The sequence below is a fragment of the Cyclospora cayetanensis genome, unplaced genomic scaffold (assembly GCF_002999335.1).
Source record: "Cyclospora cayetanensis isolate NF1_C8 unplaced genomic scaffold, CcayRef3 CcayRef3_contig_220, whole genome shotgun sequence".
NCBI lineage: Eukaryota > Apicomplexa > Conoidasida > Eucoccidiorida > Eimeriidae > Cyclospora > Cyclospora cayetanensis.
In genome coordinates, this window is record NW_020312171.1 from 28,422 (window position 1) to 55,706 (window position 27,285).

Genomic DNA, 27,285 nt, shown 5'->3' on the forward strand with positions numbered 1-27,285 from the left:
AACAGCCTCTAGTAGTGTGAAAACGGGTATGTGGACAAGTCGGCTTTGGCGAGAAAGGCTGCTCCGTGTACTTTTTGTTTGCCTGGCTTTGATTGAAAGCGCTTGTGTGGCAAGGCCAGCAAGCAGCTTCAGGCACGAGAGCACATCAACTAGACATGTAGCCTTTGCTGTCTCCGTTGTCGGCGTGTGCCTCGCCTCGGGATTTTTCCCTTTAGCGTGCCTGTGGACAGTAGTACATGTGTAGACATTCATACATATGTATATATCGATACGGTGCGCCTGTAGCGGAGGAGATGCACGCTTTTGTGAGATCGAGCAAAGCCACTGGAGGCTGTGCAGTGACGAGTGAACGCGCGGGAGAGCGACCACGAGGGACGGCAATCTCTTGCCGCGCTATCTCAGCGGTCTTCGTGTGTATGTCTGTGAGACTATTTCTCATACAGCTCCGAGAGGGAGCAGCCACAGGGGAATGGGTATATATATATATATATATATATATATATATATATATATATATATATAAGTATATGCGGGGCACTCATCGCATCCTAGAGAAGATCTACGCATGCGCAGGATTGTTTGCTGGGAAGGGGGCAGGCACAAAGAGGCACGAGAGTTTCGGAAAAGCGCTGACGCAAAAACGGGGGCGAAGAGGCGCATGCCCTGCAGCCTGTGGAGCCTCGGCTCGCCCTGGCACGGGCACACCGATTTTTGGGGCTTTCTCTGTGTAAACGAGCAGTTGCATGCGTTTCCTTTCTTCACACATTCCACCAGGAATGGATTGTGCCATCTGTAGCTGGCAAAAGTCTCTTAATGCTCTAGGCCATATGTCAGCAGCCCCAAAGAAGCACCGGAAACAATCCGCATGCGGGTGTTTTTGTGGGCAAATAAGGCGTGCCTGAACCGACATTTCTTTTGAGCACGCTGCCCGTTTAGCACACAGGAGAGAGAATAGCGAGAGCGGAAACTGACGAGACTAAAGCGAATCGCTTTATCGTTCTCGCACTCGATATGCAGCACACACACAACGGTATTCTCCTGTCTGTGCATTGAGCATCCCTCGTCTCGGCAGTCAACTACTGAGACTGCTGCACCGCTTTGCGGAGCAGAGAAGGAGGGGTGGGTGGGTAGGTGGATGGATGGATAGATAGATAGGCCTGCGAGGCAGTACAATGTGTTTGAGGGAGGCGCAACAAATCTTTGGATCCACGCCACTTGCCCCAACAAACGCGCGCCTTGCCGCTGAATGCATGCAGGCACCCAGGCACCGAGCCGGTCGCATTCTGTGCAAAGACGCTGCTCTGAGGCGTCGGGAGAAGACGCTTACAGACCCTCATATTTGCTGAGGTTGTACTTATCCTTGTGAGCGGCGAAGTGCTTCTTGAAAGCCTCCTTCTGCTCCTCCAGAGTGTCTACTGGGTGGCTCCACACATCGGCAAAGAGGCCCTCCAAAATCGGCCACCGCTTCACCTTCTCAGCCTCTTTCATCTTTGCCAGCATGACAGTGCGCGCGTCTTTGCGCAATGCCTCGTCCTCCTGCTCACTCCACCACCCCTGTTGATCCATGTACTTACGCACACGGGCTGCGCGCAGCAAAAGCAGTTTCGCATGCATGTACAGTTCGTCGCCGCTGCACGACATCGGGGAGAGATACGCCTGTGTCTGTGGGTTTTTATGCGGACTAGCGTCTTCGCTGCCTGTCTGTGTTTCTTCCCCTACTGCCCCACTCTGCAAGCAGAACGGACCCTTTTTCCCTCCTGCACAGCGATTGACTGAACGCTGTGTTGGATGACTTACCGATCGGGAGAATACCAGACGCATTCCACGCCTCCAGCTCCCCAGGCTGGCGATACGCTGAGCTGTCATCTGAAGTGCTGTGCTGCCCGACTCTGCAAAGCCGCACGGCAATAAGACACGCACGTGCATGTCTTGTTGGAAAACCGTCATTCCTTCACGGGTGTGCAGCAGTTAAAACGACCCGCCCTCCCCCGAAGGATCTGTTTCAAAAGCCAGCAGCAAAAGCGTCGAATCGACGCTCGCGTGTGCGCCGCGAATGAACAGCTTGAAAAAATCGTGCTGGCTAAAAGCGTTCTCGGACCTCCTCGAAAGGATTTTAACAGAATTGCCGCAAACTGACCTGTACGTCATGAATTCCATGAGAACAGGCTCTTGAGTTTCAAGAATAATGTCGCGCGCAGCTTTGGTGGCAAGGTAAGAGGCAAAGAGATCGTTGCCGTCCACTCGGATGGTGCGCATGCCATAGGAGATGCCTCGAATTGCAATACCATCGCCAGCGTACTGGTCCTTCACGGGGGTGGAAATGGCATAGCTGCGTGAAACAACATACTCCAAAAATCCTGTCATCAGCAGCCAAAGACGCTTCGTTGTGTTTGTAATGCGCGCCGTTTGGCACATTTCCCGGGGAAGACGCCACTGGGCAGCAGCACTAAGTAGCAGATTCGCTACGATGCTGCTATAAACATACATGTATATAGATACATATGTATGTGTATAAATAGAAAGGCATATATATATAAATGCATCTATGTATGTCTACGTATATACATGATTAGATATGTATACATACATATATATATATATATATGTATATATGCATGTATATGTATATATATGTATAGAGATACAGAGATGTCGGAAAGATGAGACTAACGGGGCAGCAAAAGAGAAACACTGCCCCTTGAGTCGCATGGATGCATGCATTTATGGGGAAAAGCTTCAAGGCAAGCATCCCTTTCCCCCTTCTGCTTTCTAACACCCGCGAAAACAGCCTTGTTCAAAAACACAAGAAGGATTCAAGAGCTCCACCAGCTACACATACCCGTTATTTCTGCAGACAAGCAGCGTGTTGCCCTTCAAGGTTGCAGCAAAGTTGGCGGCAGCATGGAAATCACCCTCGCTTGCAGCTCCTACATCGAGAAATAACACGCACACAGACTGGACATACACCCCGTTGTCTAACCACCCCGCGAACCTCCCCCGATGAACCTGATTCTCTGAAGAGGCATAAAAGCACCCTATACACCCTATTGGGGTAGACCTCAGAAACGCTTAAGGCCGAATTCTCACCTTCCCCGAAGAATCCAACGGAAATTCGCTTTTCATTCCCGAGGCGAAACGCGTATCCCGCCCCCATGCTGTGAGGCACCTGAAATGCATGTGAATAGATATGGATAGACGTGTACATGCACATAATATACATGTATACATGAATATATATACATTTTAAGCACACATTTACATATATACACATATCTACATGCATGTGTATACACATGCATACAAATACACATACACACACATCCACATACACATGTACATACATACACAGCTACATACATACACAGCTACATCCATACAAATACACATGCATACACATACACATACATACACATATACATACGTAGACATCTACATACATACAAATTCACATACACACACATACAAATTCACATACACACACATACAAATACACATACATACACAGATACGTACGTACAAATACACATACATACAAATACACAGACATACTCATATCCATACATACACACATACACGCATTCATATATACATCTTGCGCAACCCCTTAGACACAGACAGGGGCATACGAGGCTGTTCCGGTGCGAAACATCCGCCTAGCCAAACAGGCAAAGTGTACAGCGGTATGAGCGCTGCTGACAACTACACAAGACTCCACGATGGGGGAAGGCAAGCAGCAACAAACGCCACACAAACAGCGGACTGACTTGAGTGGTGAGAGGCGTGCAGATGGTGTGCAGTCCGATCTTCTGCTTCGAGTAAGAGATAGGCATCTGCCTTCCCTTGCCTTCATCATGCTTGGTGCTAAGCAACTGGCCAAGAGTGTCTTCAAGTGTAAAGCCCTTCATCATCAGCACACCCAACTCCCTACAGCAACACCAAATCACAAACGCGAAAAGCCGTTGAGAATGTGCAGAAAGCAAGGCACGAGAACCGCAAGAAATATATGTATATATATATATATATATATATATATATATATCACATACGCACACGTATACACACACACACACATACACTCACATATATATGTATATATATATACATGGGCATATCTACATCTCGCATGCACACATAGATGGGCACACAGATTGCACACACGCACTCATGGACTCCCATGGCTATATATGACTAGCAAGCACAACAGCCATCCCTTCATCGATCCTTGATCCTTTGGACCTGTATTGCAAGAAGATATGATCTTCGGGCATGAGGGCTTTGCCGATGCCAGCCTGAGTGGCTTCCTCTCCTTGGTTTTGAATGTAGAAGGAGAAACGACCTGAGGCAGGAGCGGCAGACTTTACAGCGTTGACTGGGAGTTTTTTCTGCATCTTGCAGCAGCATGAGACAAGCCACACATGAGGCGGGAGGCCCTACACAACTGGCGAGCCAGTGTTGAGCAGCCGGAATGCGTGGCAGCAGCAAGATCAACTCGCTCTTGTCTTACCCTGCCTTTGCACGTTGTAAAGCATATTATCCCATACGCTGAGGCGCACCATGAACTTGTACATGTCGATCGTTTCCTCCTTGGAGAAGGGATTTTCCCAGCCCTGCTCGAGATGACCCTCCGGAGTAAGAATGCGGAAAATAGGGATGACGGGAGTCTCTTTGTTGATGTTCAGTTCCGTGGTAAACTCCGTGTGGATGAGACCCTCATGATACACCTGCGTCTTTGAGGAGGTGCCCGCATAGCGCCGCTGGAGGGAGGGGCATAGAAAGCCCCCAGACACCCCCGGAAAGATCCCCGTCGTGCGATTTCTGGGAATCAGCGGAGTGCAGATGCCTGCAGACTCCCTGCTTCCCCAGTGTAGAGCAGCCGCGCGCTGACGGAGGGGCGAGAGGGCCTCCCGGACGGCTGTCAGAGAGAGGCTGAGCGTCATTATCCTGCACTTCGGGAGTGATCTTATGAATCTCGAGATCTGTATTCAGGTAATGCCGGCTTGGGGGCAATGTGCGACCCGAACCCGTGGAAGGTGTGCAGCAACGCCGGACGAACAGCAGGTGTACAGACGGCAGCCGCTGAAGCGCGCGGATGTTTGAAATATGGATTCGGGTTTGGCGTTAGAGACTCGAAAGTACGTGTAAATGCAAGGAAGCAAGCGATACAAGAGGTGATCATGGCCGTTGAGGGCCGCGCGAGCCGCCGCAATTGCTCATAGTAGTCATCACCCTGACCCCTGTCGTGTGTGGCTGGAATCATGTGCATGCTACGGGCTATCTGAAACTCCTGCCATTCCCCCCGTCTTCGGAGCCTCAAATTCTCCACCCTAATATCAGAAACTCTCAATAGAACCATCTCCTACTTGACCAAGGGGAAATCGCTGTTGCGGAGTGCCTAAGAAAATATGAGGCCGCTTCGAAGCAGCAGCGCGCCTTAGCACCTCACATCACCTCCCCCATCTATCAGTCAATACACACGCGGAAATACAGCCTATATGCCTTAACAGCTGTTATCTATCGAATGCAACGAGAAAAACGATGGCATTCACCTTTGCACACCCCCACGCCTCAACAACACACGCACCCACAGACACCCCAACTCAACCACAATGCACACCCCGTCCACGCTGCTCTCTATCCCTAGAATGGGAAAACTCTCTTCCCGCACTATGCAAAAAACATGCTGCCTCCACCCTTTCGTTCCCCCAGTTTCCAGCCTCAGACATCTCGGCCCCTCCCCCGGATGCGCAGGTGCAGGGAAGCAGAACAAAGCGAAACGATTCCCCGAAAATACCCATCATAGCGCTGCTGATGTAGAGACTTGGCCTCATAAACCATTCCTAACGCGCAGACGCCTATAGAGCCTCTACCCATATCGCTCCCTTGTATGCTCTTGGCGGAGTGCAGACTTTTCCCAGTGCCGAAATTCTCAGGCTATCCTCCCACGAGACCTTTCAGGCCCTCATTGCAACACTCGCTACTTCCACGATTTCGGCTAAGAAGCTTTCTAACTCCCCACTCAGTACCAGCTATATGTACAGACCTGTTGAGTGGCTGGCAATGTGTTTCCTCCTTGAGCTGCGAACGTCCCTCAGACTCACTACCAGTTGTATATAGAAAGCTGTTGAATACCTATCCAAGCGGTTTCCTTCATTTCCTGCCAGCGTTCATGATAGGAGAGGGCTGTGCTAGGATAAGCCCCGTTGCGTTCTCTAAGCGCTCCGAGCATTCACTACTAGTGACACATGGCAGCTAACAACGACGCACACGGCAACGTCTTTATGTATCCGGCTAACAGTACTGTGTAATAGCGAATGTGTAGACGCGCAGAGAGACAGCCGGAAATCATCGCCACGTTTTGTAAAGTTTTCAAAAAGTCGAACTGGCGGAGCAGAAAGTGCTCAATGAGGTGTCCTTTCCCCCGCGAGGAAACCTGAGAAAATGCTTTCTCCCGCTACGCGCAACATACTTCTGCCGAGACTGCTGCGTGACTCTGCTGCTTAAGAGCATGTGCAGCCCCCCCTCAGGCAGCCGGGAAATCGGTTCACAGAAGAATCGAGGTCAAAAGCCTTGTGCAGATGAAGACGGCAGTGCAGGCACGGTACTAAGAGCTGCTAGAGCACATGACTGGAGAATCGGCTAGAAGCCGGCAGAAAGCATTAATTGAGGGGCCCTTTTTCAAGGCAGTGTCACGCAGAGTGCACAGCATCCCAATTTGTTGGGGAGGCGGAGGGCGTTGATTCAGCGCCTTACGAGTTCTCTTTTCTCCCTCTCCCCCCTCTCCAACCCTTCAGCAGCTGTCTCAAAGCGCCCCCTCTGTTTTTTCAGGTGATTCACGATGAAGTCTCGCCCTTTCGCCAAGTCCTTCCGACGGCTCCTTGCTTGACGCGAACAGTCCATTTGGGTGTAATGTCTTAAAGGAGTTTCATAAGTGCTGTGACGTCGCCTCCCTTTAAGGCACCTTCCTGCGCAGCGCACTGCCGCCACTCGAGACGGCGAGGGCTGGCGAAGAGCCATCAGCAAGCATCTCTTGGATGTGTGCGTCTGTGTGTGTTTCTTGCTCCCCTGGTCTTTGGATGCCTGCGTCTGCTGTAAACGAGGCAGTGTCAATCAAGGTGAAAGAAGAGGGAGGAGAGCGCTCGCAAGCCGTAGAGAGCCTTCCAGAAGGCGTTTAGGGGGCCCCTTCTGCGCTTTTCGTTGCTTGGAGTAGTGCTTTTTTAACGGATTAAACAGCTCTAAGCGGCAAACTCCTTTTGTTTTTAGCGCACAGGCGACCTTTGGGATGCTAGACCGATGCGGCAGGGGCTTCAAGCTACCAACCTGCCATATATATATATATATATATATATATATATATATATATATATATATATATATATATATATATATGGACCGCAGTCGGTTACCAGACACGAGGCGAATGTCAGGATTGCTTGCCTGCAACACCACCGTTTTTTTTCGGGGAGGGGAGAGAAAGTTTTCCTGCTACGTCTCAGAGGCACTAGGGAAGAGCTGCTGGCGGTATGCGCCAGCGCCGTTGCCGCGTGTCGTACCCCTGTTCCTCGAAAATAGCAGCATCTACACACGCGGCAGCAACCCGTTGGTGGCCACACGTGCACCAGCAGCAGCAGCAGCACGTGCACCAGCAGCAGCAGCAGCACGTGCACCAGCAGCAGCAGCAGCACGTGCACCAGCAGCAGCAGCAGCACGTGCACCAGCAGCAGCAGCAGCACGTGCACCAGCGCAGCAGCAGCAGCAGAGGCGGAAACAGGAGGTCGTGCAAAAGAAAAGGATCCAACGCAGATATATACAGCGTCTAAAAACAAAGAGAAACAAGTGGATCTGCAGACATCGGCAGCCGCACCAACGCGTGCAGCGGCTGCAACGTGTTTGGTGGGGATGCAGCAAATTGCAGCGGCACTGCCCCTGTAGCAAAGAGAGACAGCAGCAGCCTAGCGTGCACGCCGCAGGTCCTGCTACTTGACGACTACGCCTAATACTGGCACGTGAGACTACCGCTGCCGCTGACGCAGAGAGGGGAAGAGAGCATTAGCGCTTCTTCAACCCCCTCCTCCCTCCCTTGAATCCGATTCGAAAAACGATCACAAGGAAGGCGTCAAGCAGAAACCCCTGCCAAGCTCGTCTAGCTGCTGTCAGACTCTGACGACTGCTCTTCTGCAGTTTCCCCAGCAGAAGCCTCCGCTTCTTCCTCCTTCCCTGCCGCTCCAGATTCTGCAGCATCCCTGCTTTCGCGAGTCGAGTCAGCTGCTTCTGCCGCTGGCGGTGCAAGCTCCAAAGATTCGAGCGTGATGCTGTCTTCCGGCCTTCCCTACGCAGACACATGCACACAATGCAACGCAGCAGCACCCCTACGATGCGGCTTTTCAGAGGCAAGGAGGGCAGCGGCTAGTGCCTTCTGCAGAGGAAGAACGCCACATCAGCGGCGAAAAACGCCTGCAGGACTGTATGCCGCAACGCCAAAAGTACAACGCTGCAGACTAAGAAGCTGCCGCCGCTGCTAGCGCCAGCCAGCCGCTGCCGAGGCAGCCGCTGCCGAGGCAGCAGAACAAGCCCTTGCTCTAGCTGATTGCGCACCATGTTCTGCAGGAAGCTCTATGGCGTGTTTTTGTTGCTGCGGCGAGCAAGGGTGGAGAATCTGCTACCTCGATAAGTGGAAAAAGAGGGGCATGTTCCCGCCCATCAGTCTCACCGTGCAATCTGCCCGAAAGCTGGTTTGTCTGCAACACGCAAATCCCCACTTTTGAAGTGCAGAGCTGTAGTAAGAACCCCATACTGAAGTATGATTGCCGGGGTGGACGTCCTCTTCATATTTGGACTTTGTGAGAGTCCTTTCGCGGCCACGCAACACCCTAAAAAGCAGCGTCACACATGCGAAGCAGATCGATACACCACACGCTGACGCCGGGTGTACAGACACCCCAACTCTGGCAACAGGTACCCGTCACAGGGCATACACGCAGCAACGCACGGGGCTGGAAAACAGCTCCGTACATGAATAAAAATGCAGATATATATAATAAATATATATATTATGGTCATTCATAGATATCTATTCATAGGGATAGTAGCACGTGGGAGAGGAAAAGAAAGATCAGCGACACGACGCAGGCAAGATACGAAACAAGACTGCGGTGTCAGGATGAAGGGAAAGAGGCATCAAGAAAGCGAGAGAGAGACAACACCCCTACTAGGAGGCACCCCAGATTAAGAGACACTTTGCGCGTCCATTGATCGTTTAAAAAACTGGGAAAAATGCTTACCGTCCATCTCGAGAATATTCGGCGTATGCCTCCGTCTGGGCATAAAGAATGCGGGGATCCGTTTGCAGATGCTCTACACCTCCATATTTGACGATTACACTGCTCTGCTTCTTCGCCTCCAATTCCTGAAAACACGCATAAAAAGCCCCCCCGAGGCATCGTGAAGGACAGCCAAACTCACGACGAGGCAAGAGGCACACACAAACCCCTGACAGAGATGTATTGGAGCAGAAAGAGAGAGGGAGGCAGGAGACGAAACAGAGACAAACGAACACCGACAGACAGAGAAAGAGACAGACTACAGACAGAGAGACTCGCACTGAAAGCGAGACAAGATGCAGCATCGCCAACAGCCACTATAACGAGAGGCAGCAGCGTACAGTCTTCTTCTTCTGATGCTCTTGAAACAGAAACTCCAACTGCGTCGGCTGCGCGTTGAAATGAACATTCTGCCCATGTTTGTAAGCTTCCCATGCAAAGAGCTGAAACAAAACCACAAACACACATACAACATCCATGCACATGCATACATGCAAGCACATACAGACACACATGCACATGCATACATACATGAGCATACATACATACATGAACATACATACATACATGCACATGCATACATACATGAGCATACATACATACATGAACATACATACATACATGCACATACATACATACATGCACATACATACATACATACATGCACATACATACATACATGCACATACATGCATACATACATGCATGCACATACCTACATACATAGAGACAAATTCGTAAAAGTGCGCATTCATAGATACATGTAGGGATGCACATATGCAGACACATAGACATATCCATACATGTGCATGTCTATGTTTATGTGTGTGCCTACAAAAGCATACATGCAAAGGTATTTCGAGACAGTGACGCCCCTAAAGCTGTCTGGTCGTAGCCTCATCAAACACGTTTCCTCTCCTCCATCCATGTGTACAGGGAAATGTATATGCAGACACATGTACATGTGTCTGCATATATGAACATACATGTATACACGTGTATATCTACATATATATACATACATGTGTATGCGTGTATATATCTATGTGTATATATATATATATACATGTATTTATATATATATATATATATTCACATGTACATACATGCATGCATCATATACATATACATGTGTGGATCTGGCACTGTCTAAAGACCTCTGGGGATCTCTCTTTGCCTCGAAGTGTTTTTTTTAGCAGAAAGCTCCAGAAGGTTGCGAAGAAGCAGAATAGCGCGTGCAGAACGGCGGAGAAAGCGTGGAGTTTTTTTGAAATGAGGAGACGAAGGAGGGACCTCTGGCTTGCGAGCAGTGCAGTGCAGTCAGACCTGAAGCTGTTGTGTTGCTTTAACTTCTCCAGCTTGGAGGAGCGCGTTGTCTCCGCGGAAGGGCCCCCTCTGCGCTTCGGAGAGGTGTTTGAAGGGATCGTCTCTCATGCTTCTGCTCTTGGGATCGTAGAAGGCGGAGCCGATATCCAAGTTGAGGAGATATTTGGCAGTATCCTCGCGGATGCGGAGATCTCGCGTGTTGATCCGACTCCGTTCGTCTTTGCACGCCACGGGCGCAGAAGTCTTGTCGAAGTCGTGTAGCTTGACGTCTTCATCATCGGATCCGTCTGTGTCTGTATCGGTGTCTGTATCTGTGTCTGTATCGGTGTCTGTGTTGGCGTCGTCTGTGTCAGTGTTCGTGTCAGAAGTAGCGCCTTCTTTCTCGCCGTCCGCAGTTTTGGCTTTGGTAATCGCATTAGCCCCTTTTTCCCCATCCTCGTGGGGGGTGTCTCCTCCCGCAAAGGCGGAGACGGCAGAAGCAGCAGCCGCAGCCGCTTTCTTGGCAGCCTTGGCTGCCTCCCGCTGCTGCTGCTTCTTGAGTCGCGCTTCGAGCTTCTGCTGCTTCCTCAGGCGTCTCTGCTGCTGCCTCTTCTTCTTCTCGGCAGCAGCTGCTGCGGCGGGCCCCTGCTGCTGCAGCAGCTGCTGCTGCTCGAGTGCTTTCTGCCGCTTTCGCTCGAGTTGCGCCAACTCATGTTCGCGCACAAGCCACTTAAAATCGTCTCCCGTATAGCCGCCATACCGATCTCTCTTGGCGTCATACGTCAGCTTGGGCGTCTCTGCAATAATCTCATCAGGTGCCAAATCTTTGTGCGTGTACTTCGCCTTCTTGGCTCGCGGTCTGTCTGTACAGTCCTTCTCCTTGTGCGTCATGCTGCCGCAGTTTCCGCATGCGCCTTTGAGGAAGCGAAGCTTCTTAGCGGCTGCCGCCTCCTCGATCACTCCGTGTCTGTGCCAAGTGTGAATCGAGGCGCGCTTCTCCTCCACAAACCGCTGGTGCTTCAGACCAGGCTTATCCTGATTCAAATACCAAGGCGCCTTCGAAATGTACTGAGGAATATGCGGATTGATCTCCTTGCCATCTGCATCCTTCTCTGCAGGGGCAGTGCCTGCTTTGCGGGCTTCTTCCAGCTCGCGTGCGCGGCGCGCTTCCTCCCGCGACTGAAACGCAGCCGATGTTACTGAAGACATCTTCTTCTGCCTCCTGAGACTTCGGTTCGCCAGCCGAGCTGCTCAAGCGCCGTCTCCCCTGCTTTCTTCGCGCCACACACACTCACTCAGAGAGGACTGCCGCAGCAGTCGGAGTGGCTGCTGCTGCTGCTGCACTAGAAGGTGTGACTTCGGAAAAGCAGCCAATGAGCGCTCGCTGCTGCCAAAGATATCAGCAACGAGAAGATCGCCGATATCGCAGCTGCTGCGGGGTCAGCTTCTTGTCCCCTTCCCCCCCCTTGTTGCAGCAAGGGGGAAGGAAGGGGGCCTCTCCAACTGCTGCTGCTGCTGGAGCTGCTGCTGCTGCATCCGGAGAAGAGGCTGCACTTCGCGAGAAAACTATCCACCCAAGAGTAGCCTGCCAGGAGAGGCGGGAAGTAGAAGGATGGATGCGTTGCAGCTGCCTCTACTGCCGCCGCTGCTGCTGGGCTACGCAGGGGCCTCTGCTTGCGGCAAGCGCGCGTGCCAAATCCGCCTGTGATATCGTTTTTTCCCCTGCTCTTTCAAGAAACATGCGTATAAACAGAAACTAATATTGCGATTTGAGCAAGAAGGCTTATCGCGACTAGTCTGCTGCGCCTAAGCCGCGGCAAGGCTCCTCAAGTGCTGCTGCTGCTGCCATGGCTGCCGCTGCTGCTGCTGCTGACGTGGTGTTGCTGCAGCGGCAGCAAAAACGCGCAGGCGCAGCGGTACTGCAGCACTGGAAAGTAAGCCTGAACCCGTTCGGAATTTATTGTTGAGCTTGTCTCTGGTTTAATTTTCTCATGGTGTGGAGTCCTCGGGGAAAGCAGAACGGCTTGGGTGTCAAGACAGAGGTACTCTCGGAGGCAGGAGAAGCACCTCGGGCAGCAGTCGCCAACAGAGGTTTTGGCATTGCGTTTGCGGAATTGTCAAGGTCTTTCGCGCTGCTGTTGACACGATCGAGGCATTAGCGTTCATTTCAACGCCAGAAACAGAAGAAGCAACATCCACGGCAGGTGTAGCTGCCGCTCTACACCTAACAGGCGTGGCTCACGAGCTAGGACTCGCTGCATCTGTAGAGGAAAGCGGGCGCCTTCTCACTGATAATGCGAAGCGAAGTCCAATGAACGGCCAATATGTAGCAGGTGTGGCTTGATCTTCCATGCAGCAGCAGCGGGGTGCAGGTTTGAGGTGTCTGTCCACTGCAAACCAGTGGTCTGCTGCCCTTTACTGGCACCGCCGAACCTCCCTAGGGCTTTCTAGGCTGCGAATTCATTTGAACGGCTTGGAAACACGGCCAGAGACGGAGAAAGTGTCGCAGTAGCCGTCGTAAGAGGCATTGCAGTGGCGACGGCGTGCGCAGGAGCCGCAGAAGACAGGTGATCCTAAGGCATAGATATAGTAGGCACACACTGGGAGGCCTTCGGGTGCCCAAATATGTTATATCCTGCATGAAACTGCTAAGGGGGGGCTGAAACACCCCTACGCCCGAGCCACTAAGAAATCGCTGCCTCGTCGGTGTTTCTTACGCTCATCAGCCTGATCATCATCATCATCATCTTCATCATCATCTTCATCATCATCATCATCATCATCATCATCATCAGCATCATCATCTTCATCTTCATCATCATCATCAGCAGCAGCAGCGCAACTCGATAGCGAGCCATGTCTGGAGCTAGGGCTCCCCTGCTGCCGGCTACAGCGTCGTGTGCCTCAGTGCAGGCAGCCGAGGAAGGCGCAGTGGAGCGGAAGTCTGTGACACCGTTTGTTTCCTCCGCTGCAGGGCAGCAGAGGAAGCAATCCACTTCCTTGCGGAGAGACGCTTGTCTGCGTTTACGGCAAGCTATCGGTGGCTGCAGCGAGGGCTTTAGTTTGCTGCGTCTGTGCGTTGAAGTGTATGCACTTGGAGTATGGGACGCCCTCTCAGTCCACCGATGCACATTTTTCTTGCGTGGCTGTCGTGTGATTAGACGGCGTGCGATCAAGTGTTTCCTGCTGAACGGTCTCTTGTACATTGGGCTTGCGATTCTTTTTTCACAGCTGCTGATTCCAGTTGTGTGCCTCTTGGTGTCTCTGCTGCTGCGTCTGCTCGGCCTGCTTGGGGGCTTTGCTGCCGCTGCTGCTGCATTTCCCTCGGCAGACACTGTGGCGCTTTCCTTGAAGGCAGCAGCTGCAACAGCGGCGTCGGGAGCGTTGGCGGGAGAAGTGTGGGCTGCAGCTGCAACTCCCGCGGTAGAGACAGTGGGGTGGCTGCTGTTGCGCTACGGGGTCCTCTTCCCCCTCTACGCATGCAGCAGTGTGTCTTCCTTTTTGTGGTACTTGGATGTCGCCGAGCATGCGACCGCCATGCTGCAGCAGGAGGAGGCAGCAGCAGCAGCAGCAGCAGTAGAGGGGGCAGTGGTGGAAGCCTCCGGCAAGGCGCCCGTCGCAGCAGGCAGGAGGAAGAGAGCTGTCGATACACTGCAGCAGCAGCAGCAGCAGCAGCAGCAGCAGTTGTTGTGTCCGTACTGTTACCCTCAGGGTGCTGTGTGGCGCAGTGTAGCGACTTCGCCACTGTCGATGACGTCGCCACAAGCAGCAGCAAGCGAAAGTTTGCGCATAAACTCTCCTGAAGCAGCGCTGCTGCGACTCATGCTGCAGTACGTGTGGTGGTGTCAAAGCTCCTTGCTGCTGCCTCTGATACCCTTCGTGGGAAGGCCGCTTTCCCTTCTCAACTTCTGCTGGATGTTTTCGTTCTCTTGCTTCGGATGGAGACGCAAGCCTCACGAAAGCTGCGTCACAGACGCCGACTTGCTGCAGCAGCTGTCGCAACCGGACTGCTTGCAGCAGCGCTGGAGAACAGCCTGGTGCAGCAGCAGCAGCGGCAGCGGAGAAGAGGGGGGAGGAGAAAAAATGCCATGGGCGACGGCGTTAATGACGCGCATGCGGTCGCTGCCTCAGCGAACGCCGCCACATCTGCAGCAGCAGCAGCAGCAGCAGCAGCAGCAGCAGCAGAAAGCGAAGCCATCCCTTTCCCCCCCTGCTTGCGCGCACGCGTTGACACACAACCTGCTGCCACATAGTCGTCAGCCTGCGCACCAGCAGGAGACGCTTGAGGAGTCTTTATCGGCGTTTGAGAGGCACTGGATGTACTTTGCTGGCTTTGGCACACCTGTCTGCCTTATCCACATGCTGGCTCCGGAGGCGATTGATCTAAGCGTTGCGGCAGTCTTGCTGCCACTCTCGATTCTCCTGGCACTAAGAGCCCACCCTGTCCGCTGCAGCAGCAGCAACCCCCAGCAGCAACAGCAGCAGCTGCTGCTGCTCCATCGCCACAAGTACGCTGCAAGACTCCCCATCTTCCTCCCCGTTCAGCTTCTCACGCAGTGGACGTTGGCATGCCTTCTGCAACGTGTTTCTAGGCACTTCCATCGTCCGCATTCCAAAAGCAGCAGCAACACCAATAATAACAGCAGCAACACCAATAATCACAGCAGCAACACCAATAATAACAGCAGCAACAACAATCACAGCAGCAGCAGTGACAGCAGAAACAGCAGCTGTTGCCGTAGACGGCCAGCAACAGCAACAGCAGCCCCAGTTGCAGCAACAGCGACAGCAACAACAACAACAGCCACGAAAATGACAGCAACGCCTATGGCTGCTGCTGCTGCTGCTGCGATCGGAGGAACTCCAGCTGCACGGCGGCTGCATGCACAGCGCAGTTTGCAGCAGCAGCAGCAGCAGCAGCAGCACACGCCGTCCGTCGCCCCTCTGCAGCTTCAGCTGTACGGACACCCCTGGTCTCATCCTTTAGACGAAGGCGACTTTGCAGCGGCCGCTGCAGCAGCAGCAGCTGAGGCGTTCCGGCAGCATTTGCAGCAGAAAGAGGGGTGCTCGCAGCGTGCTGCCGCAGTGGAGCTTCCCCGCCGGCAGCGACAGGCGCATGCAAAGCAGAGCGCAGAAGAGACGCATGCGCATGCACCGAGGCATCAGAGCAACGTGAACTCCGTGCCGATGCGAATGGAGCAGCGTGAAGGCCGCCTCCGTTGCCGACGGCAGCAGCAGCAGCAGCAGCAGCAGCAGCAGCAGCAGCAGCAGTGTGCGCGGCAGGAGGGGGCATGGGAGGCGCAGTGGAATCTTGTGCATAGGCGTTCTGCTGCGTTGAGCGACGAACAGGCAAACAACCGCAGAGGCAGCTGGCAGCGTATTGCTGCAGGCGCTTTGAGGATGTTATGGCCAGCGCGGCAGCAGCGGCTGCAGCGTCGCATGCAGCAGCAGCAGCGTCTTTACGGCGTTGTTATGCGCCCTCAGCCGCAGCAAGTGGTGTCGCTGCTGCAGCAGGAGCCGCTGCAGAGGCGCCACTTGCAGCAAGTCAACTTGCTGTACAGGAGAAATCACCCTCAGCATGCAGCCTCCGCAGCGCAGCATCCGCGGGAAGCCTTTCTTCACACGACTTCCCACGAGCTGTCTCCCTCTCGACAGCAGCAGGGACGGCGTCAGCTGCAGGGGTTGCTGCTGCAGCATTGGAAACAATGCCAGTAAGCAACTGCAGCAGCAACTGCGCGTTTCGCTCTTGTTTCGCGCAGTGGTCGGATTTTTCCAGCCTGTGCGGCTGTTTCTTCCCGAGAATGGAGGTTGCGCGCTCTGCACTGCAGTGTACATACATACAAAAACCTCGCGAGCCTTACCCAACACCTGTGACGGCAACCATACGCCAGAAAATCATGCATCGAACAAGAGAAAACTGGGAGAGGGAGGGGGCTTTCGCTGCTGCGTTTTGCGTCTTCTGCTGCTGCCTTCGACTGGGGCCCTTTAAATTGCGTAACGCACATAAAGACATAGGTGTAGGTATCTATATATACATCTACATATATATATATATATATATATATATATATATATATACTCATACTGCACAGGAGCCCATTCTCCTGCCTGTTGTTTGCTTGCTATTGCTATTTCCATTGCTGTTGCTATTTTTACGACTATTTTTATTGCTATTGCTTGCTACTACTCTGTTCTGCACCCTGTATGGTGCCCTCCCTCGCAGACAGCTGAGTGTAACGGACTGGTAGTGTACGCGCCTCCCTCCCAGCCTTCCCTGCCTTACCCTGCTCCTCCCCCCTCTCCGCCAGCCTCTATAAACTTGACAGGAAAACTGGCAGCGACATGGGCAAAAATTATGCCGAAAAAAAAGGTTTCCTTCACACGCTTCACATGCATTCGTAAAAAAATTTGCAGGCAGGTGGAGGTGCTCCGCGAGGTGAGGGGCCTCCTGTTTTTGCTGCTCTTGTGCTGCTGTTGTTTTGATACATATACATATATATATACATATATATATATATAAGCTGCAGCACATCGGCAGGTTGCGTTCGAGGCGAGTAGAAGCCTCCCGAAACGCAGCAGTTCTTTTAACTGCAGTCCTTCTAAGAGTCGCGGAGAGGAGGCGTTTGCTGCATTCCCTCTCCCACCGCCTCGAAAGGGGGGCTACTGCTAGACTTGTGTATTCTTGACGCGAAAGGGCAGCGTCCCTCTTGAAAAAGCAACACACTGTGCGGGCAGAAGAGGGAGAGAAGCTGTCTGGCTCCTTTGAAAGCGTCATGCTGACGAACGAGAGCAGCGCCTGCTGCCGCTTGGGTGCGAAGAGGACAGCTTTCCCAGAGCAGGAGCTGCTGCTGCTGCTGCAAGTGTTGCTGCTGCTGTTGCAAGTGTTGTTGTTGCTGGAGCTGCCATCCACTGGGAGACGGCAGCAAGTCTGGCGCACTCAAGAAAGCTCCAAGTGGAGAGGCTCTGCACAGCAACTTGAAGGGGCAAAGCTCCCAGCGTTTCGGCTGCACTTTCTGCGGCTGAGTGTGAGGCTTCATGTGATATCCAGCTAGTCCAAGCAGCAAGAGGATATACCAGAGAGAATGTTTAAAGAAAGGACCTGCTGTAGCCTTGCAGGGGTCTCTGTTGAAGCGCGAGAGCAGCATGAGCAGATACACATTAGCAGGCAAGCTGCTAACCGGGTACATCCACGATGTAATGCCTCCCCACGCGGCGAGCTGCAGGAGCAAACAGATACAAAATGATACAAAAGGATGCACAAAGATACACAGATACGAAGATGCACAAAGATATACACATACAAAAAGATACACAAAGATATGCAGATACAAAGACACACAGATATGAGGATACACAAAGATATGCAGATACAAAAGGATACACATATATACACAGATACAACGATACAAAGGTACACACAAACACAGACAAAAAGATACACCGATATGAAGATACACAAAGATATACAAATAAAAAATATACATATATATACAGATACAAAGGTACACACAAACACAGACAAAAAGATACACCGATATGAAGATACACAAAGATATACAAATAAAAAATATACATATATACACAGATACAAAGGTACACACAAACACAGACAAAAAGATACACCGATATGAAGATACAAATATACACACAAACACCTATACCCATATGCAAAGATACGCGGATACAAAAGGATGCAAAAAGACACACCTAGATACACACAAACACAGATACCCAGACTCTCGGAGAGAGGAAAGCGGCACTCAGAGAAACGCGATCTCGAGCTAAATGCAGCAATCGTCTCTTGAGGAGTTTCATGAAGCATCCTGCATGCCCCGAAGGCACACGCGCCACTTTCTACCGTCTGGAGGAGAGCTCTTTTCCCCTGAATGATTTTTTTCAAGACTGCCTGGAGTTTTGTCGCTCACAACAGCCTTCTCCTCACCAGGGGAGCAGCGGCAAGCGCAGCCGAGTATCGATTGCACAAGCCCAACAGCGTGGGGAGGTCTCCCATGCCTGGCAATCCAAACATTTTGTAGCCTCCTCGAACGTAATCCGCGGAGAAGAGGAAGGCAAGCGCGTAAAAATGCGGAAATTGCCACAGATATTGCAGTCCAAACAGCAAAATAGATCCTCCCGACAGCAGTGGACCCTGCGTATTTCACGCAGGAGCGACGAAGACTGTCACAGAAACGCCGTTGCGCTTTCCCCCGCTTACCGCTTGGTGGAGTGTCTTGCCAGCGACTCGGCGACAAGCCAAACGACGCGCAGAGAATGGGTGAAAGAAAAACGGAGGAGAGGCAGAAGGAGCAGAGGAGCGGAGTGGAGAGGTCTAGAGAAGCCTGTTCTCTCGCGTGCAGAAACTTGCGTTAGCAATCGAGGAAGAGACAAATGAACAGATTGATAGACAAATAGATGGAGACTGTGCCATGGAAAGCACAGTGAGCCTAGCAGCAGTTGAAGGGTGTGTGTGCGTGTTGATGCAAATAAATGAATATATATATATATATATTCATGTATACATCTAGCCAGACGCTGCAAATATCCTCCAAAGCAGCAGACTTACACTTGCAGCAGACCATCCGATGAGCAGCGGGAGGGCACCGACTACCGATCCAATATGTGTGCAGTAAGGATTTCGAGTTTTGAGTTGCGTGTACACGCCAGCGTAGAGAGCGATGGTAAGCAGTGCGAGGGCAGCCGCAAAGGAAGATGGAAAGCAACAGTGCAGCAGAGAGACACCCGACATCCCCGAAGTAATTGCGAAAGCAACTGCTGACGAGGGTCGGATGTCTCCTAGAGGCAGCGGTCTAAAGAAACACATACACACGCAGTTGTGCAGACACGACAATTTAACGCACATTTATAGATATTCACATACCCATACAAATCGTACACACAGATGTAGACACACATAGACTTTTAGCCACCTGGAAGAAGGAATTTGCACTTTAAAATATACATAAATGCATACATATATATTTATATATATTTGAGTGAGATACAGGCAGTATACACACGCGCTTACAGAAAGGCCATGCCTCCTTGCCAGCCTTGCTCAAAGAAGGCGATGTAGACATACATATAGATATTAGATATATGTACATTAGATATATATATGTATGTGAGACGGCAACGCAGCCAGAAAAGCGGGCAGCATGCAGCATGTCGTGTATTTGCTGCTTTGGTTTTTGTAGGTGTTGTTCGTGTTGCAGGTGCTTGCCTGTGCTTAGTCCTCAGCATCTTGGCATCGAGGTGTCTTTCGACGAGCTGATTGAGCGAATTCGCACATGCTGAGGAGAGGAATACACCTGTGAAGAGAGCAGCCAAAGCTCCAACGTCTGTCGCTACTGCCACCAAGGAAGCTGCTAGAGAGGCTTCTGACGCTGCTGCTGCAGATGTTGCTGCTGCAGATGTTGCTCCTCCTAAAGCAGCTATGGAGGCAACGGCAGGAACGGCAGGCGCGGTGGCTGCCTGCTGAGCAGCAATAAAGCCGCCAAGAGAAGAGAGCGCAACTAAAACACTGAGACGCCCTTTGGAGAGTTTCTGAAGGCATGCAAGCACAGACAGCATCACAGGCAAGCACAGACAATTACACAGCACAATGCGCAGCGGGGGGGCGGTTAGAAGTCTGGAAAATAACCAGTAATAGGTGGAAGAAGTGCGCGCATGTAAGAGAAGAGTAGTCGTTCAGCAGCGAACGCCGTCGTATGGCCATAGAGAATCGATGTGTGTAGGCGCATGCATGCAAGAAAGAGGGCTTTAAGCGGTTGGTATGCAAGCAGCAGAGGTGCAGCACACACACACACACACACACACACACACACACACACACACACACACACACACACACACACACACACACACACCCAGTACGAAAACGCAGACTTCCTCAGCCGTTTCTTGAGAAAGGCGGAATTTTGAGGAGCGACGCTTGGAATCGCAGCGACATTGGCGGCAGTTGAGGGGGGGGGTGATGCTGCCGACACTGATATGGAAGCTGCTGCTGAGGTTGCTTCAGAGAGACTGGCGTTCTGGGGAGTAGCTGAGGCGCTGTTGTAGAGACAGCGGTGAACCGGCTCGTGTGTAGAACCTTTGGCTGTTGCTGCATTTCTAGCAGCGGCAAAAACTTGCTGCAAAGAGGGGGATGGAGCTGCCCCTAAAGCCACGAACGATGCAGAGGGAGGCAAGTGTTTGGATTTGCTGGAGATGGAGAGGCGGAGAGGGCTGCAGCTTTGTTGGCGTCTGAGGCAGGCTGTGCTCTCGGTATGCATGCGCGCGTGGTTCTTTGCATGTATCTCTGCATCTGCATGCAGAGATGCAGGGAGGCTTGTTCCGTTGCTGGCTTTGGAGGGGTGACTCGCCAGAAGCAGCTGCAGACGGCAGCTGCATGCGGAGAGTGCATGGTGAGGCTTCTTCGGAGGCGTCCACACATGCTTCTCCAAAAGCAGCCTCGTCATGCATGCAGCGGCAAAACTCTGCCCTTCGGGATGTCGAGCGACACAGCGCCACGCGCTCTGCCGCAAGAAGCCACGCGCATGCATGAGGTGAAGAAGGCAGCTGGCTTTGCGTTGCAGCAGCAGGAGAAAGAGGGCCCCCCTCTAGGGGAGCTGCAGCAGCAGCAGGAGCAGCAGCAGGAGCAGGAGAGATTTGAGGCAGAGCACCCTGCGCCATGAGAGGCGCAAGCCTCACGAGGAAGGCGAGAAATCTGGCAGGCAGAAAGGCATGCAGGCAGAAAGGCAGCAAAAAGAGCAAAAAAGGCGGGAGGCAGTGCCTCTTTTCCCGTGATGTCGCTGCTTCTCGCGGCGCGAGGAGTGCTGCAGCGGCAACCCCTTCTGCTGTGCCGGCAGAGGGGGCTGCGAAGGCAAGAATTACGAGGCGGTGAGCTCCCAAGTCATGTCAAAAGGCGAAAAACAACAATTCGTCAATCCTCCGCAGTCCTCCGCCACTCCTGCACGGCATGCAGCAGCAGCAGCAGCAGCAGCTGCAGCAGCTGCATGCGCTGCAGCAACCGACGGGGCTGCAGGAAGCGCCTTGGAAGGCTGTAGCTCCCCGCTGCGTTAAAGTCCTCTAAATGTTTAAAAGCCTTTTTATACGCATGCAACTTGAGAATAAATTGGGCTCTAACATGTTGTGCACTCACAGACAGACACACTTCAAACAAGGGGGAAGGGGGGGGCCCCCTAGTCCTCTGATTTTTTGGCGAGCTGCTGCCCCGTGTTAGGGGCCCCCCCCCTCCCCCCCCTTTTTCTGATCCTTGCCGGAGTGTCTTGGCTTTGCTTTTCGGAATCGCTTTTCTCGCCTCCTTTTAGGCGAAAAGTTCACCCAGAGAAATTTCATTCCTCTGCATGCAGTTTGACAAGCGCGCGGAGGAAGCCACCCTGGCTGGGGTTCCCTCCCTTCCCCTCTCCCCGTGTTTGACTTCTGCTGTCTCTACACCATCACCCCTTATTCGCCAGCCTCAGGAGCCTTCTTCTTGGGGGCAGGCATTTGCGGGAGTTGCTCTCCCTCGACGAAGGAGCAGCTTCCTGCAAAGAAGAGACCTTCTTGTTGCTCTCTTCTTCCCGCCTTCTCTCCTCCCTCCTTCTTCTTCTTCCTGCCTTCCCTCCTTCTTCTTCTTGCTGCCTTCTCTCCTTCTTCTTCTTCCTGCCTTCTCTCCTCCCTCCCTCTTCTTCTTGCTGCCTTCTTCTTCTTGCTCCCTTCTTGCTGCCTTCTCTCCTCCCTCCTTCTTCTTCTCCCTGCCTTCTCGCCTCCCTCCTTCTTCTTCTTGCTCCCTTCCCTCCTCCTTCTTCTTGCTGCCTTCTCTCCTCCCTCCTTCTTCTTCTTGCTGCCTTCTCTCCTCCCTCCTTCTTCTTCTCCCTGCCTTCCCTCCTAAGAAGGGAGGCACTGTGTGTACAGCAGCAGTCCGATGGCTACCCTGCGCTGTCTGTGGATCATCGGCAGCAGCCGATGCGTCGCCTGCGAGGGAGAGGGGCCCCCCGAGGGGCCCCCCGATGCCCCCTTCGAAGTTTTGCATCACAAAACTCCCTTGCCTCTGCCCTCCTGGAAGAGGCTCCCCCCTTCAAGAAGAGCTCCTCGCAGCACTAAGAGCGCAGCAACGGCGGAGACAGCTGCGCGCGATGAAAGAAGCGGAGTTACTGGGCAGCAGCACGTGCAGCAACTACAGCAACAACAGCAACAACAACAACAGCAGCAGCAGCAGCAGCAGCAGCAGCAGCAGCAGATTTCCAACCCCCCAACGGCCATCCCTGCAGTGCGACTGCAGCCTCATACGGCTCCTGCAAATAGCAGCGACACATCCACTGGAGCAACTTCTGCTGTCACTACAACAACTCCTGCTGCTGCTACCGCTGCAGCAGTAACAGCAGCAGCAGCTGCTGCTGCTGCTGCAGGTACAAATGCTGACTCTAGACAACGCCAGCCTTCTTCTGTCACCGAGGCAAGACGCGCAGCTGCTGCGACTGAGAAGACGAATTTTCGCATAAAGCAGATCTCCGAAAATGTAGCGGATGCTGAGGAGGGAGCACCAACTCGCTGCAGCAGTTGGTTCCCCGCTGCAGTGGCAGCGGGAGGCTTTGCAGAAGAATCAGCCTCCGTTGTCTTTGACGAAGGACGAACAGCTCGCATGCTTTTCTCGCGCGTCTTTTACTCAGCAGAGTCTCGATGGCAGCGACTTGCTGTGAGGCAACTGCGGCTGTCGCTGCTGTTGCCGCTGTACCTGTAGCTGCTGTTGCTGTTAATGCTGTTTCTCGTTCCCCACATAGACACACGTACATACAGAGAGAGAGAGAGAGAGGCAGACAAAGACACACAGACAGAGACAGAAAGGAAGAGACTGTCTTTCATGCAGTGGTGCCTTGGCAGGTGATGCTTTAAGCGCTTTCGCTGCAGACAAAATCTTGTTAGTAACTTCCACATAGAGGAGCAGCGGGAGGCTTTTGCCAAGCTGTCTCTGGAAGGTTGGGGGCATGCAGAAGGGCGGCGTGCGACAGGCAACTTGTGAAGTCTTTCGAAGAGTCTCTCTAGAATGGAGAGTTCTTTTCCGACGTCTGCCGCTGTTTGGCTGCTGGTGTGTTTTGTGTGTGTCGATGCTGCACAGCGTGGACTATACACCCCCCTCCCTACGGATGCAGCTCTCCTCGGCTGCTTTTTCTCGCAAGTGCTGCAGCCTCCCCAAGACGACGTGACATGTTGCGCCTCTGCTTCTTGCTCCGCTTCTTGTTCTTGCTCCGCTTCTCGTTCTTGCTCCGCTTCTCATTCTTGCTCCGCTTCTTGTTCTTGCTCCGCTGCTCGTTCTTGCTCCGCTTCTCGTTCTTGCTCCGCTGCTCGTTCTTGCTCCGCTGCTCGTTCTGCCTCTTGCTCTTGCTCTGCTTCTGCCGCCGTGGATGCAAGCACGCGGCTGCCTTCGCAACACGCGACGCAGTCGCCGCCGTTGCAGTTCTTTTTTGATCGACAGCAAGAGCTTTTCTTCAAGGAGCTTACATGGCCATGTGGTCCCCTGGTGCTGCTGGCAATTCCGCGCACTTTTCGGGGGGATAATTTTTCGCCGCGAGGAGGGGGAGGCACAGCGCTTCTTTCGCAGCCACTGCAGTCTGCAGAGCGGGCGAGGAGCTCCTCGACAGCCACGGCGGCAGGAGCTGTCTGCGCCGAAGCCGCAGCAGCAGCCTCGAAACGCCTCCTCGAGCGGGGAAGCGACGGGAGGCTGCTCCCCAGCGCGAAGCTGATCGCCGCAGTGACAGCTGCTGCCTCGGCTGCTGTCGCAGCCTCCGCATTCCTCTGGCCGATTGCCTTCGTGAGGAGACAGTACACTGGAAACAGCGAAGGGGATCGCTGCAGCTGCGGCTGCGCCTGCATCACTGAACTTTTCGCCGTCGCTGCACTAGCCTTAGACGAAGATATACACCCCGAAGACACCTTACCCCACAAGGCACAGTGCTTCCACTCTCTGCAGGTGATTTTTAGTGGCAGAATTGTCTGCTGCTGCTGTTTCTGCCGGTTGTAATGAGGGCAGTTGGACTGACAAGCGTGGTAGGAGTGCTGACAAAAGTGGTCGTCGTAGTGCTAACGCTGCAGCCGATGTCTCTTATGCTGCTGTTACTGACTCCCTCTCTCGTACTGTCTCCGCATTTTGCTGCTATTACTGCCTCCCTCTCTCTTCCTGCCTCTGCATTTTGCTGCTATTACTGCCTCCCCCTCTCTTACTGTCTCTGCTGCTGCTATTGCTGCCTCCCTCTCTCTTACTGTCTCTGCTGCTGCTATTACTGCCTCCCCCTCTCTTACTGTCTCTGCTGCTGCTATTGCTGCCTCCCTCTCTCTTGCTGCCCCCCTCTCTCTTCCTGCCTCTGCTGCTGCTATTGCTGCCTCCCTCTCTGCTACTGCCTCTCTCCCTTAGTCTCTCTTCTGCAGCTGCAGGAAGCCGCGATGCTTGCTCTGATTGGATGACTTCTTCTTCGCATGCGTTTTGCCTCCGCTGCTGCTGCTGCTGCAGACTACCGCTGCCTTTGCCTTCCTCGACGATCTGCTGAGCCTCTTTATTGCCACGCTTCCTCCAGCCGCTACTCTGGCAGGAGCTGCGGCAGAACCAACTGCAGGAGTAGCTGCAACAGCAGCACTGGGGAGAGGGGTGCGTCTGTCTGGAGCCACTCGCTCGGGGAGTGGCTACTGTCAGCCCTTTTCTGCGTCTGCAGAAACTCCCGCCGAACATCCGCGAGAAGAGGGAGCCTCCTCTGGAGTCTCTACCTCTCTGGCACCAAGACGAAGGAACTGCCTCCCCGGAAACTTCAGTCTGCTGCTTCAAATCGCAGCTCCCTTTGGCCGTCCTGTGCGAACGGATCTGCGGCAGCTGCAGGAACGCCTTCAGATGCTGCAGTCTGCCTCTCCAGAAACTCTCAAAGGCGTAGCATGCGCGAAAGCCTCAACTGCTGCGGGAGGTGCTTGCTCCGCCACTCCCCAGCAGCAGCAGCAACAAAAACAGCAGCCGCAACGGCAGCAACAAGGCGTCATGACGCTTCCCCCCATCCCGATATTCAAAGGGCGTCCAGAGCTGCTCGCAGCGATCCGACGCAAGGCTCTTGCATCCGTAAGTTGCAAGCACAGCAGCAGCAGCAGCAGGTGCAGCAGTTTGCAGGAGACAGGCTCGTTGCTTCCTAGCACCGGGTGTGTCTGTCTCAAGGGCTGTCAGTACACTGGATCCTCCTGTGTAACTTTCCTTGTGACGCTTCAGCGCGGTCTTGTAGATACACCATCCGATGAAGCAGCGAGCAGGGGGATAGCTGGCAGCAGGAGCCTCCTGCTGGCAGTGACTCATGCCATGAAGGAAGGCGTCTCAGTGTCAACAGCAGCAACGGCAGCAGAAAACGCAGCAGCAGGAGCAACAGGAGCAACAGGAGCAGCAACCACAGTTTCAACAGGAGCAGCAGAAACAGCAACCACAGTTTCAACAGGAGCAGCAGAAACAGCAACCACAGTTTCAGCAGCGGCGCATGTTTCCGATGCGCATGTTGCAAGCTGCCAACGATCTCTGCAGATCTTGCAGTGGCAAGAAGAAATGAAACAACAGCTGCAGCAACAGCTGCAGAATTGCCAAGAATCGGTGAAGGCGAGGGCAGCGTCGGAATGCGACTCTCTGGCGACAACTTCGTTTTCACCATCTTCTTTTCAGAAAAGAGACTCAAGTTCGCCTTTCGCGAAGCCACCCTCTGGGCTGGAAAGGCAGACGCTTTCTGCTGGAGCTGACACTGCCTCGAAAGTGCCGTCGCTGGCAGACTCTAACAACGGCAGCGGTCGCGAAAGAGCAGAGCAGAACGAAATCGGGAAGAAAGCCTCTCGCAGAGAATCGCGAGAAGCAAGCATGCAGGGGGTGTTTGCTTCGCAGCAGAAACAACCCCACGCAGAGGGGCCCCCCATCACCACTACCCCCAGCAAAGGGTCCAAGAGGGCCCCCAGCCTCTCCATTGACATCCACATCAAGGAAACGCTCAACTACCAACTCAAAGGAGGAGAATCATCAGAAGGATCGCAACAAGAGACGTCTGTGGCAGTGAGGAGACAACGCTCCTGAGGAGCAGTCGAGTTTTTCTCTGATTACATTTCTTGTGGAGCCGCCACTTCTCAAAAGCTCCCTGCAACCTCCCCGCAGCTGGGATAAGTGCACTTGACATCGCGTGAATTCTGCCTTATAGAGACAGAGAGAGACAGACACACAGAGAGAGAGAGAGGGATAGACACATACACACACACACACAAAAATACATACACATATACACACACACATACATCTTTGCATTTTTCTCCTGTCTCCCAAGAGACACAAATCTACATACATACACATATACACACACACATACATCTTTGCATTTTTCTCCTGTCTCCCAAGAGACACAAATCTACATACATACACATATACACACACACATACATCTCTGCATTTTTCTCGTCTCTTCGAAGTGTTATTTACCAGCAAGTGTGGGTTGCAACAGAGCTTCTCCCCCCTTTTCTACGATTCTGCATGCGTTTCTTTGCGTTCTCAGGGTCATGTTTGGTTGTCTGCTCCCTCAGGATTCTCAGGAGAGATTGCCTTGTCTCTCTCTTTCTATGCGGCTCCCCGACTGCCTTCGCTCAGTATCCACCCATCCGCGCGACTGCAGACAAAGTGCGTGCATGCATG

The 27,285-nt window shown here is 53.0% G+C and overlaps 3 protein-coding genes across 3 annotated transcripts; all 3 read right to left on the minus strand.

Annotated features, from left to right (window-relative positions):
- Positions 1–1,323: 1,323 nt before the first annotated feature.
- LOC34621081 (2-oxoisovalerate dehydrogenase subunit alpha, mitochondrial) lies at positions 1,324–4,937 on the minus strand. The gene is made up of 9 exons (XM_026338036.1): positions 4,911–4,937; positions 4,505–4,754; positions 4,237–4,336; positions 3,765–3,924; positions 3,088–3,166; positions 2,840–2,927; positions 2,138–2,329; positions 1,798–1,889; positions 1,324–1,583 (listed from the first exon to the last, which is right to left on the minus strand). Exons 1-9 carry the CDS (start codon positions 4,935–4,937, stop codon positions 1,324–1,326), a joined length of 1,248 nt encoding a protein of 415 aa, XP_026193821.1.
- A 2,170-nt stretch (positions 4,938–7,107) lies between these two features.
- LOC34621080 (pre-mRNA-splicing factor SLU7) lies at positions 7,108–11,831 on the minus strand. Its single transcript, XM_026338037.1, has 8 exons — positions 11,726–11,831; positions 10,644–11,470; positions 9,659–9,760; positions 9,279–9,403; positions 8,708–8,867; positions 8,262–8,326; positions 7,630–7,729; positions 7,108–7,317 (listed from the first exon to the last, which is right to left on the minus strand). Exons 1-8 carry the CDS (start codon positions 11,829–11,831, stop codon positions 7,108–7,110), a joined length of 1,695 nt encoding a protein of 564 aa, XP_026193822.1.
- Positions 11,832–12,133: 302 nt separating this feature from the next.
- LOC113147432 (protoheme IX farnesyltransferase, mitochondrial-like) lies at positions 12,134–25,926 on the minus strand (the record flags this gene model as incomplete). Its single annotated transcript, XM_026338038.1, has 10 exons — positions 25,714–25,926; positions 24,246–24,395; positions 22,944–23,024; positions 22,438–22,458; positions 21,881–21,924; positions 21,569–21,674; positions 19,843–20,165; positions 19,186–19,429; positions 17,295–17,839; positions 12,134–12,152 (listed from the first exon to the last, which is right to left on the minus strand). Coding segments are annotated over exons 1-10 (1,746 nt in total), but the record flags the coding sequence as incomplete, so codon positions are not given.
- Positions 25,927–27,285: the final 1,359 nt, after the last annotated feature.